Source organism: Malania oleifera, chromosome 7 (genome assembly GCF_029873635.1).
Source record: "Malania oleifera isolate guangnan ecotype guangnan chromosome 7, ASM2987363v1, whole genome shotgun sequence".
In the NCBI taxonomy this organism is placed as follows: Eukaryota; Viridiplantae; Streptophyta; class Magnoliopsida; order Santalales; family Ximeniaceae; genus Malania; species Malania oleifera.
Genome location: NC_080423.1, coordinates 90,551,548 through 90,565,333, shown reverse-complemented (window position 1 = coordinate 90,565,333; position 13,786 = coordinate 90,551,548). Strand labels below are relative to the sequence as shown.

Genomic DNA, 13,786 nt, shown 5'->3' with positions numbered 1-13,786 from the left:
GAAAGATGCAGTATTAGAAAAGGAAGAAAAAAAATTCAAGGCTCATCTAGTAGCAAAAGGTTACTCACAGAGGAAAGGGGTTGATTATGATGAGATCTTCTTGTGGCGAATTTCGATATACATTTGGAGCAGATAGACGTAAAGACAAAATTTCTCTATGGTGATTTGGAGGAGTTGATTTACATGGTACAACCAAAAGGGTTCAGTCAACCTGGACAGGAACACTTAGTCTATAAATTGAGAAAATCACTTTACGGGCTGAAGTAGGCTCCGAGGCAGTGGTACAAGCGGTTTGACTCCTACATGATTCGGATTGGCTGCAGGAGATGTGAGTATGATTGTTGTGTTTATGTGAAGACCCTTGATGATGATTCATTCATTTTTCTATTGCTTTATGTGGATGACATGTTGATTGCTGCGAGAAGTATGACTGAGGTCAATAATTTGAAAACCTTGTTGAGCAAAGAATTTGAGATGAAAGATTTGGGTGCGACGAAGAAGATTCTTGGGATGGAGATTCGTAAGGACAAAGCTTCCAAGAGATTGTTGTTATCTCAGCATAGCTATGTTGAGAGGGAGCTGGCGAGGTTTAGCATGGATAATGCAAAACTAGTGAGTACACCGTTGACGAATCATTTTAGATTGTCTACCGCCTAGTGCCCAAAGACAGATGATAACGTTCATGAGATGTCAAAGGTCTCATATGTCAGTGCAGTGGGGTGTTTGATGTATGTTATGGTTTGTACAAGACCGGATCTAGCACAAGTTGTCAGTGTGGTGAGCAAGTTTCTTTCAAATTCGGGTCGACAGCGTTGGGATGCAGTCAAGTAGATTTTAGATACTTGAGGGGTACTGCAGACTATGGCATCATGTTTGGCAGACAACATGGTGGTCCTATAGTTGTGGGGTATGTGGATGCAAACTATGCAAGGGACTTGGATGACAGGAGGTCTACCATAAGGTATGCATTCACCCTTGTGGGAGGGCCTATTTGTTGGAGGTCCATGGTTCAGTCTCTAGTTGCACTATCTACAATTGAATCGGGGTATATGGCAGTGGCTGAGATTGCCAAGAAAGCGTTGGGGCTTACAAGATTGATCAAGGAGCTGAGTATTCAACAAGGTAGAGTTCAGCTGCATTGTGATAGTCAGAGTGTCATTTATTTAGCGAAAAACCAGGTGTATCATGCGAGGACAAAGCACATAGATGTGAGGTTCACAGGAACAGGGAATTGGTTGCTTCTGGTGAACTACTGCTTGAGAAAATTCACACTTCTAAGAATGCAACAGATATGTAGACAAAGTATGTTACCACAGACAAGTTCAAGCATTGCTTGGACTTGATTAATGTCTCCAAATGCTAGATGGAAGGCGTCCCAAACTATGGTCCCAGGTGGAGCTGCAGATTATATTTTTGTTTTCTCCTAAGAGGTGAATATTCGCCAAGGTGGAGATTATTGTAGTATGTGGCTAATATTGAGTGAAACACATATACAGAAAAAAACAAGTTAAGGAAAAACAAGGAAGCTGGTCTGCAAGAAGAAACAGTCGAAGGTTTGATCAACGGTTACATCGACGGTTCAGGCTTAGGAAGAAACCATCGACGTTTTGTCTGAAACCGTCAATGATTTTAGTCTCAGTAAGAAACCGTCGATGATTTTGTTTGGCACTGTTTTTGAATTTTGAATTGGGTATTTAAGGAAGTTTCTAATCTATCTACATGTGTAGGGTAAGCATATATACAATGTTGTAACCCTGGTTTCGATAGATAGTGAATTTCAGCCGTTGTTTACTCCCGTGGACGTAGGCATTCTGCCAAATGACGTTAACTCTTGTGTCATTATTTTTATTGCTTTCTTAATTATCTGTGTGATTGTGCTTTTCGTATTATTCATCATTAGTTGCTGCATTACACAATCCGGTTTTTTCCGCTACGGATTAATTTGCACAACACTGATACCAGCCAAAGAACTTCCCTAGGTACTCTATCATAAGCTTTCTTTAGGTAAATAAAAATCATAAACAAGTCCTTCGTCCTTTCCCTAAACTTTTCCATTAAACTTCTTAAAAAGATAAATAGTTTTTGTTGTTGATCTCCCAAACATAAAACCAAATTGATTTTCTAAAATCTTCGTTTCTAATCTTATTCTATGTTCAATTATTCTTTTTCCATAATTACATCGTATGACTCAATCTTAATTCCACGATAGTTATTACAGTTTTGAACGTCACCTTTGTTTTTGTACAAATACTAATGTACTTTTCCTCCATTCGTCTGACATTTTCTTAGTTTTTATAATAGTGTCGAATAGATTAGTTAACCAAATAATTCCTTTATTCCCTAAACATTTTCAAACTTCAATTGGTATTTTATCTAGTCCTATAGATCTCCTACTCTTCATTTTTTTAATGTCATCTTAACTTCAAGAACTCTAATTTTGCAAATAAATCTCTTATTTTTAGTCTTCTCCTCATTTGTCACTTCCAAGTTCAATCTTTCACTTTGGTTTTCATTAAACAGCTTATCAAAGCATCTCTGCCACCTCTCTTTTATGTCTTCTTCTCTAATTAAGACATTATCATTCACGCCCTTTATACATTTTACATCACCTAAGTCTTTGCAATTTCTCTCTACCTCTAGCAAGTTTATAAATGTCTTTTTCTCTTCTTTTGTATCTAGTTTAGCATATAAAGTATCATAAGCTCTATGTTTAGCTTCATTGACAGTCTTTTTTGCATTCTTTTTCTCGTTTCTTTATCTTTTTTCAAGATTTTCCATATTTCTACAATTTTTTCATGTTTTATACCATTTTCTTTTCGACTTAATGGCTTTTTGGACTTCTCGATCCCACCACCAACTTTCTTTTTTATCCGAGTATCTTCCTTTGGACTCACCTAAAACCACTTTTGCTATCCTTATGATAGAATTTGCCATTTTATTTCAAACAGTATTTGCATCAACCTTATCCGTTATTGTCCAATCACACTCTTTGTTCATTTTATCTTTGAATTTTACTATATTATCTCCCTTCAAGTTCCACCCATGGTCTTAAATTTCCACGAAACTGTTGACGAAAATTTCTGATTTCCGTCACCTTCATAATCGAAATGGCAGTCGATTTCCGTCTTGCATAATTTCCGTCGAAATCTCAACGAATCATCCAAAATTTATCGAAACCTCGAAATTTTAGCAAAATTTGTCGAAATTTATCGAAACCTCGAGAGTGAAGTGAAATTTCTATTTTAATTTATTTTATTTATTTTATTGAAACAAAAGGTTATCACAAGTGCTTTTGAAACTATATGAAAAAATAAACTTATAACAATATTTTATTTAAGCATTCATGTCTAAATTATCAATATTTGTATAATAAATAATATTTAAATGATTTACGAATTTCATTTGCATTAACTGAATATGTTTAATGTACAATATCTTACAAACATATTTGATACACATACTATTTTACAACTTTTCCACCTCATACAAAACATAAATGTATTCAATTTGTAATATATTAGTCTTAAAACTTATATTTTTATGTTTGTTAACCATTTCTAAAGTTTCACAAAGAATTCCATGCTTTACTACTAGTTTCCGTTATTTTTTCAAATCGACATCAAAATCGAAATTTCCGTACTTTTGGAGCTTCGAAATTTGAGTCGAAATCGAAATTTAAGACCTTGGTTCCACCACCTAGTCCTCTTGTGTTGATTTATACTACTCCTTCTCTTCCAGTTTTTAAAATGTATATCTAGTATAAAGACTCTATGTAGTGTAGCCAAACTTTCACCTGGAATAACTTTACAATCCTTACAAGATAGACGATCCCTGTTCTTATATTTGGCTTTTATTATACCCACTTTTGAAGTTATTAAGTGTTCTTCTCTTTTTACAAAGCAAGTATTCAATATAATCAAATCGTATGACATGGCAAAATCTAAGATTGTATCACCGGCCTCATTTTTATCTTCATATACATGGCCTCCATGTATCCTCTCATATCCTATATTATCCTTACTAATGTGACCATTTACATCAGCTCCTATGAATGTCTTTTTAGACATTGGTATCCTTTGTAAAATACTATCCATATGGAGCATACGCACTAATGACATTCACTATCTCCCAGCCTAAAGCTATCCTGATTTTAATGATCCTCTCCCCTATTCTTTTAACATCTACTACAATATCTTTAAGGTCTTTATCTACAATAAACCCACCCCATCTTTATGTTTCTCTTTACCAGTGTACCAAAGTTTAAATCTTGATTTTTCAATTTCTCTAGCATTCTCCCCTACCCATTTCGTCTCTTGAAGACAAATTAAGTTAATTTTTGTTCTAAGCATTATTTCCACTATTTTCATACTTTTTCTTGTAAGAGTCCCTATATTCCAAGTTGCTAATCTTATCTTAGTTTCTTGTGTTAACTTATTAACCCTATCCCTTTTATACTAACCCGGTCTATTTCCTTGACCTAAGTGAATTTGGTAATAACTCATGATAATATGATCAGACAAAGTTTTACACTAGCTGTCAACTACCTAACAAAGTTTTACACTAGCTGTCAACTACCTAACACAATCCTACTCTTTGATCCGGGCTTGGGACTGGCAGTGTGTACAAAGACAATTCTCACATAGACAATTGTCTTAATTCACATAGACAATTTTCTAAGTCACGCCCTACAACTAAAATAAACCGCACACAAAATGCAATGCATTAAAAAATTTTAAAGGATACAATTTATAGCAACAAATTAATATAATAATAAAAATAGGAACCAATAAAAAATGAGATGTTACAATGACAACATAATTTTGGAATTTTGAGACCACAATGCCATAATACTTCAGATTATTGTGTCAAATTTTTTAAAATTTATGATGGTTGAAATTTTTAGGACATGAATTTAATTTGTTCCATACTCTCAACACTTTTTGAACTGAAAATAAGATTATTCTTCATATATATTTCATACAAGCATTAAGGGTGTAATGAAAATCTTTTTGAAATGCCTGCTATAATTCCTACACTAAATCATAACTAACAGGGGAATCCTGCAGACATTCTCAAAATCTTAAAATATAAACCAAACAAAAATATTTCCGACACTATTCCCAAGAAGGAGATCCCAGGAATGTCATTTATTTTTACTCTATGAACCAAATGCCACCTATAGGTTATGGTGCAAAATTCAACAGTTGCATTGATGTAGCCCACATGGATATAAATTCAAGAGAAATATGATAACCAAGTTCTGGTTGCACCCGTCAACATAACTTAATGAATTGAATAAAATACCTTGCGTGAATATGAGCTCAAGAGAAATAAGATAACCACGTTTTGGTTACAACTTTCGACATATCTTAGTTAATTGAATAAAATGCCTCTAATCAAAAAGAAAAGTTGCCTCAAAAGGTTCAACCATGCTTTTCAACAATTGTTGAGCTGATGATTTTTTAAAAGTAGAAAAAGAAATTCATTAACAAGAAAGAGAAGTTACAAGGGCCAAAGGGTAAGAGATCCTCCTAAGAAACAAATGAAACAAAAATAACAACAAAGCTCCCTTCGAGTCCCTCTGAAGATCTAAGAATAATAGTCCACGGGAGGGAAAAAAACACCAAGAGAGTGAGACCAAAAGGAAACAAGGAAAACAACTACATCTCAAAGAAGGCTAGAGGAAGTAGCTTTGCTTGGTCCAGTTAAAAGCATACAATCTTTGCATGCTATTATCATTACCATGTTAACTTCAAATGAAACTAAACACACTCTTTAACCAGTAAGGAAATACACAATAAAAATAAAGTAAACTAATAATATCTTAACTGCTAATGTGATGACTAACCATGAGTATCTGACAAGCACATGCTTAGGCCAATGTTGCGGATCCCAAAATTGTTTACGAATGTCCGGATGAATTTCTATATCTGCACACAAAAAAAAATTTGTGAGAGCCATTGCTAAACCCATAAAGAAAGCAGAAATTAAAAAAAATAATAAAATTTAAAATAAACTATTCACAACATTTATAAAGCTATAAATTCAGCAAAAGGAAAATACAAGGGAAAAAAAAAAAATAGAGGGACTTCAATTATGCTCTGTCACTCAATTAAGCAAAACCATCACATGCATAGCAATACCCACTGTGTTCAACCATTCCGGGGTCCTGCTAACATGTTCATAAAAACTTGCCAAATCATAATGTTGTCTAAGCAAGGATACAACATGAACATAATGCAAGAAATAAGACCACTTTGACAATACTGGCAGAATCAACCTGATGTAGGGCATGAATCCAAACCATGAGTTGACCCTTGTTGGATACTTAATGGAGAAGAACTGGACAAGGGTTGTTAGTGCTTAATTAATTGGTTTATTATGTGTTTAGTTTAATTAGTATATTATGTGTATTCAGGGGCTTGTTTGTAATGTTTGTGTAATTTAGAAGTTTCAGAGTTTGTAAATTCATCTAGTTTTAGGGCTGTGTAATTTCTAGTGTTATTGGCTTTCATATATGTAGTGTGTGAAAGCCATGCGGGAGAGGTTAGTGTTGAGTTTGAACTGAGTATCTGCTTCCTCTTCCTTCTTCTTCTTCCCCCCTTCTCTCCTCTACCTCTCCCACATTCTCTCATGGACCCATGGCTGCATATTATTAATGCTGTCCTGCACCATTTGATATCAAAGCCCAAAATCGATCTCTGTTCTTTCCTATGCTGTAATTCTGCCTTTCTGATTCTATTTCTCTCCTATAATTCTGCCATTTCCCTTCTTCTCTCTTCTGAAATACTGTTGTTACATCAACAGTATGTACCTGCAATTCACTAAGAATTTCTGTCCATATTGCTTCAAACTAGAGAATTTATATAATTTACTCAAAGAAATCAGAGAAATTTGGAGATTCAAAATTCTATTCACCATCCTACACAACCTTTTCAGGAGTTAAAGCCATGCCCTTGATTTTGAAACCCTAATTTCCAGACACCACTTGGCAACACCACTTCAACCATCGAAAACAAAATCCCCCAAAACCATATCTCTTGATATTTCATCACTGTCCAATCATCAATGAAGTCTCATGAACCGGAAAAAGTTTCTAGCTATCAGCCCCTTTAAATCCCCAATTTCCACCACCAACATTGCAATCCCATCCTCACTGATCTACCTTTGCTTGAAATTCATCGCCGGAGGACCCTTGCCCATGTGTCATGGTCCGACGATTTTCACACCCTTGTGAAGGGCCGTGCGGCGCTAGCTAAAGCACTCTTGTTTAACTAGCCAGCCTATCATTTACCAACATTCATCCACGAAACACTTTCATTAGCATTCAATCAAATGTCATCAGAAATAATAAGCATTCATGAAAGCCGTGGCAAGCAAGCAGTAAACATTGAAGCAAACGTAATTCATTAACAACACCTCCGTTGACATGGTGTGCTTAGCGAGGGAGGCAAGTAGGCTAAACACGTTGACAAAAGCTAGTGAGTTTTACAATGACTGATGAACACTCACCCTCCCCTAAAGAGGTTTTTATTTAATTATCATCCTAGCACTAGGAAACATCAAAGTGACCGAAGAGTCATACTGCCTTATTTGGCATACAAAGACACTACTAGCAGAAAATAACCCTACACTAATATTTACATGATGGAAACTCATCCCAAGCACACGAGATAAGCGGTCACAGGCAAGCATACTGCCCTAAACAAGCTTAGCTCGTTACATTCTCCCCCACTTATGCGGTCGACGTCCTCGTAGACTTTAGCGGTAGGTACACTTCAAGTGTGTCCACGAACGGTTGAATATCTTCCACAGAAATCCAGTTGATTTCTTTGTCATCAAGGCATTTCCACTTCACTAGGAACTTCTGCCGCTTCTTCCTTGAGGATATGAACTTTCTATCTGCAAGGATCTTTTCAACTTCAAGTCTGTCAGGTTGCACTATCTTCAACTCTGCTCTATCCGGCTGACTTCTGCTCAGGTCATTGGTGTTGGCGTTGAACGGCTTGAGGCAGCTGACATGAAACTGCAGTCTTCTCCCCTGATCTGCCCACTTCTTCATCTGCGTAGAAGCTTTCTCCAGATAGGCTCAGGCAAACTCTGCATTCTGTATCCATTCTCTGGTGAAGATGTATGCCCTAGGACTCTTTTGTCTGTACGACTTGCCCACTGTGTGAGTTAACAGCGGCAGCCGGCCTGTAACAAGCTCAAAAGGGCTCTTGTTGGTTGTTGAGCTCCTTCGGGCATTGCCACAAAACGGAGCCACATCAAGTAGTTGCACGCCATTCTTCTGGTTGTCGTTGACAAAATGGCGCAAGTACTCATCTAGTAGCTCTCTGAATCTCTTCATCTGTCCGTTTGTCTGTCGGTGAGAACTCGAAGAGATGTCAAGATGTGACTTGAATATCCTGAAAAATTCTGTCAAGAAGTTGTCAGCAAACCTTAAGTCTTGGTCACAAATAATAATTTTGGGAACACCCCAATGTTTCACAACAGTCGCAAGGAACAATTGTGTCGTCTCCTTTGCCGAACAATACTTTGGTGCGGCCATGAAAGTACCATACTTCTTCCGCTTCCCCTTGTCTTGTTGGCAAGTGAGACAAGTTCTGGTATAATCAACCACATCATCCCGCGTATGCGGCCAATAATACCTCCCCAGTAATCCTGTCATTGGAGTCATTCTCCGCGAATCCCCCTCAACAAACTTCCTGCAATATATAGCTAGGCCAAGAAAGGAACGCAACTCCTTCACTGTTAAGGGGATCTTCCGTTCTTGAATCATCCTTACCTTCTCCATACCCCTCCGAATACGACCTTGTTCAACCACATGACCAAGAAATTTGTTGCTCCACTAAGCGAAAAAGCACTTCTCTTTCTTCACATCCAGACTGTTTCCCCTCAGCATGTCGAACACCTTCCGTAGATGCTCTTTATGTTTCCTCTGAAACAACACCGATGCTCCCAACGGTGTTTTGGAAGGGCGAACACCTCCTGCTTCTAATCATCAATTGTTTCCCCAACTCTACTATCTCGAGGCGCAATCCGACATGGCCCTTTAACAAGTGGTTTCACTCCTGATAACAACTCGTTCTCATGCTCCACAGCACGTCATGAAGGCAAATTGTGAGGCAGCTTATTCGGCAACATCTCCTTGTACTCATCCAACACCGCTTGGATGGTCATAGGTTCCAGCTCTTGGCCTACTTCTTTGTCTTCCACCACCATGGCTAGACGTGTCTGCTCACCTTGACCCAATCCCTCATTGAGTTGTATGGCTAAAAAGGACTTCCCCTCGTCTCCTTTTGTCGCAACGACTTGCACCATGCACGAGTGATCTCCCAAGAGACATAGGAAACCAACCGAAGGCATCAACACTGCCCTCATCCCCCTTAGGAACTCCATTCCTAGAATGACTAGGAAGTCATCCAATGGCACCGCTGTGAAATTCGCATGACCTTCCCACTGTCCAAGTTTTACAACCACTTGCTTGGCTACTCCCATAATAGGCTGGGCTACAGAATTAACTGCTTTCATGCATCCTATATCCTTCTCTAAGGATAAGTTGAGTCTCCATGCTTCCAACTACGAAACAAAATTATAAGTAGCCCCCCATATCCACCATAGCCTATTTATCCTCAAGTCTACAAACATTAACCCTTTTTCTCATGTAACTTTTGATGTTTTTGCCTGCTTTTCCAATGTGCTCACCAGCCGCACTGAACCTACCCTCGGGGCATCATCCTCTTCCTCCTCGCTTTCCACCACTTTTCCCGAAGTGGAAGCTTGTAAGGCATTGAGTAATCCCTCGTGTTGACACTCGCTCACTCTATGAGATCCACGACACAAGTAGCACGAAATTTTACTCTTCCCCTTTCCATTGGGTGTGTTGAGCCCTTGAGACGACGAAACTTCCTTTAAGGTTGATAATTTAGAGTCGGCTCCCCAACTCTTGGGTTTGCCTTTCTTGAAATACTTTCCACTGTTTCCCTCTCTGCCAAACCGTTTGGACGAAGCGGTATCATCACCAACATAGTCAGTCAAGCGTTCTGCAGCAGCTTGTGCAGTTGACAAGTCTTAAACCCTTTGCCTATGAAGTTTTGTTCTTATCCACAGTTTCATCCCCTCAAGAAAATAGAACAACTTGTCCTTCTCCGACATATCCCGAATATCCAACATTAATGCAGAAAATTGTTTCACATATTCCCTGGTCGCCCCCGTATGCTTGAGATCTCTCAGTTTTCTCCTTGCATTATACTCAACATTTTCAGGAAAGAATTGGGCCTTGAGCTCTCTCTTCAAGTCTGCCCAACTATCGATTACACAGCTTCCATTTTCAACTTCTTGGTACTTGGTACGCCACCACAGTTTGGCATCACCAACCAAGTACATGGTCGCAGTATTCACCTTTCCTGTTCTGAGGCCATCCTCACAACACGAAAGTACTACTCCACATCAAACAACAAATTCTCTAACTCCTTGGCATCCCGGGCACCCCTATACGTCTTGGATTCTAGCACCTTGGTCTTGCTAAATCTTGGAGTGTTGGAATTCCCCATAGCATGAACCATCGGATTCATCTTTGCATCCAGATCAGTCATCTGCGACTGCAAAGTTTCAACTGTGTGGCGAAAGTCCTCTGACATGTCGCCTATCAAACCTGCTTGATGTTTTTGTGATCCCATCACTTCATCAACAAGTTCTCTCATCTGGGCCACCTCCGCGACCACAGTATTGGTTGTTGCCTCAACCTATGCTTCCAGCACGCTAATCCTCTCAGCATTGTTTGGTGCCATGGTCACTTGCCAAAGCTTTCCAAATCCCACAACGAAGACAATCGAATTCACGTAGCAACTCAACCTTGGGCTTTGATACCAAGTGTCACGGTCCGACTATTTTCACAACCTTGTGAAGGGTCGTGTGGCGCTAGCTAAAGCACTCTTGTTGAACTAGCTAGCCTATCGTTTACCAACATTCATCCACAAAACACTTTCATTAGCATTCAATCAAATGGCAACGGAAATAGTAAGCATTCATGAGAATCGTGGCAAGCAAGCAGTAAACATTGAAGCAAACGTAATTCATTAACAATACCTCTGATGACATGGTGTGCTTAGCGAGGGAGGCAAGTAGGCTAAACACGTTAACAAAAGCTAGTGAGTTTTACAATGACTAATGAATACTCACCCTCCCCTAGAGAGGTTTTTATGTAATTATCATCCTAGCACTAGGAAACATCAAAGTGATCAAGGAGTCATACTGCCTTATTTGGCATACAAAGACACTACTAGCAAAAAATAACCCTACACTAGTATTTACATGATGAAAACCCATCCCAAGCACACGAGATAAGCAGTCACAGGCAAGCATAATGCCCTGAACAAGCTTAGCTCGTGACACCATGGTAGTCAAAGGCACAAAGCACATTGAGGCTCAAATGGAATCTGGACCCTAGGCACAAGGCAAAGGTGTGTGCCTCACCTCAAATTGTCAGTAAAATCCCCTACATAATGGATTTTTGATTGTAAACACAATCGAACTTATTAAAGCTTGATATATTGTTGGCCCACAACCTAACAGCTTAAGTGATGCAGGGGCAGCATCAAGGTTCTGCAGCCATGGAGAAATTAGAAGAGAAGAAGGACGGGGAAGGGCGGAGAGAGGAAATACCATGGGGGAAACTCACGTTCATTTCAATTCAAATTCATCAACAACTGCCTACACCATGGCTTTCACACACTATTTATAAGAAAAAAAGCCTCTTTACTTAAATTACACATAAACCCCTAAAACTACATTACATTACAAACATATCCTACTTTACACAAATATTACAAACAACCCCCAAATACACATAATCCTATAATAATTAATACTAAATACACATAATAAACTAAACTTAACCTCACAATTCCTTAACCCTACTCTTCTTAATTATTCTCCAGCAAGGATCCTCCCAAGGTCTTGCTTCTGGTCCTACATCAACTCTCCCCCAATTAGAAAAAATTTGTCCTTGAATTTTGAAATATTGGAGGATCAAAAGGGAGAAGCAAACTTGGATTCTTTGAAAGCCAGCACTTGAGTGATACAAGAAATCACAATCCTTTGGTAGCATCATAAACTTGAATTGAGAGTTGGCATCAATAAGCACATCGGGAATGATAAAATTAACAATTGGAATGCTTGAAGGACTTTGGATGTCTTCAAACACATACATTGCCTTGCTTGTAGTGTATTCAAGTTGAGTAACTTTGACTTGATCAATAGTCTCAAATTCTTTGCCCTAGTTCACTGGAAGAGTGGACTTCAAAATGATTTTCTTCCCATTATAGTGAAAGACATATGTGTTCTCATGTCCTTTAGTCAAACCTAAATCATCCAACCAAGGAGAACCAAGAAGTACATGGCCAATCTTCATGATATTCACACCAAACATTAGCCAAATATTCACCCATTTGGATGGGAGCCAAACATCTTTCATAAACATGTACAATAGGGTTATCAACCCAAAACATCTCATAAGGCTCTGGGTGAGGTTCTGGAAGAAGCTGCATTTGAGTGACTCCATTCATGGAAATCAAATTCATTGGACATCTTCCATCAATAATGACTTTGCAAACCTTTTCTCCACATTTGAGAAAGGTGTTGAAGAGCTTGAACTTGTGACCAAGGTATGATAAATGGCATTCCTTTTTCCTATAATTCGTCACCATGTGGCTGATATTTATGGATATATATCTATATATGCTGCAACATAGATATCACCAACAACCCTCCAACACAACTTTCCACAAGCCTTATGGATATATATGCTGCAACATAGATATCACCAACAACCCTCCAACACAATTTTCCACAAGCCTTATTCCCAATTTCTCAAAAACTATCTTCAATTCGCTTTGATATTGACTATCCTGCTGAAATGAAACAAATTCACAAAGAAAAATCACAAGTTACAGCAACAAAACCTGATTTTTAGTGCTGGAGTAACAATATCTAGGGTTCCGTGCCAAAAATTGTCGCATATACTTACAATATATTATGTCCACAATCCAAATATCTTCTTGCAGCTCAAAATATCGCAGAGAAAATTCAAAATATCGTGGCTGGGCAATTTCTTGTGAGAGTGGAAGCAGGAGATGCTGGCAGACACTCTAAGTTGCAGTTGCCGACGCGTGGGGTGTGTGGGCCACCGGCAATGGTGCACCGGTGATGGCTTTTCAGGCAAGGGTAGATCAGGGGGTGAGGAATACAGTGGGGGTGGCTGTATGTCAAAAGAACTCCGGCAATGGTGGATTTTAAGGGGTCAATGACGGGAGAAGTTTGGCTGGTGCGTGAGGGTCCTCCGGTGGTCAGACGGTGATGAAAAAATTTTGAGGGGAAGGGTTTCGAGGAGTTCTGTTTTTGGTGGTATGGGTGGTGTTGCAGGATGGTGGCTGGAAGGTGGTGTTTGACGGAATGGGGACACAGCTGGAATTTTCTGAAAAGTTCTGAAACTGCAGAACTTCTCGGTTTTTCGTTTTTTTTTTTTTACTACTGAAATTTCAGAATAGAAACTAAGAGATGAGAGAGTAACATAGAAGGATAAATTAATGGAGATAATGGATGAAGAAGAAGAGTACCAGAGAACAAGAAGAGAGGAAAGAAAAAGCAGCAGCAGAAAGAAAGGGAGAAGTTACAGAACAGCAGAAGCGAAGGAAAGAAGAAAAAAAGGAGAAAAGCAACAGCTGAGAGGGAGGGAGGGAGAGATTACAGAAGAGAGAAGAAGGAAAGAAGAAGAAGAGAAGGA

The 13,786-nt window shown here is 38.7% G+C and overlaps 1 protein-coding gene across 1 annotated transcript in view; it reads right to left on the bottom strand.

Annotated features, from left to right (window-relative positions):
- Positions 1-13,786, bottom strand: part of LOC131161017 (uncharacterized) — a 31,613-nt gene that overhangs the window by 7,498 nt on the left and 10,329 nt on the right. The window contains exon 6 of the mRNA XM_058116877.1: positions 5,849-5,930. Within this exon, the coding sequence (XP_057972860.1) occupies positions 5,849-5,930 (82 nt within the window). The remainder of the gene's footprint in view (positions 1-5,848; positions 5,931-13,786) is intronic.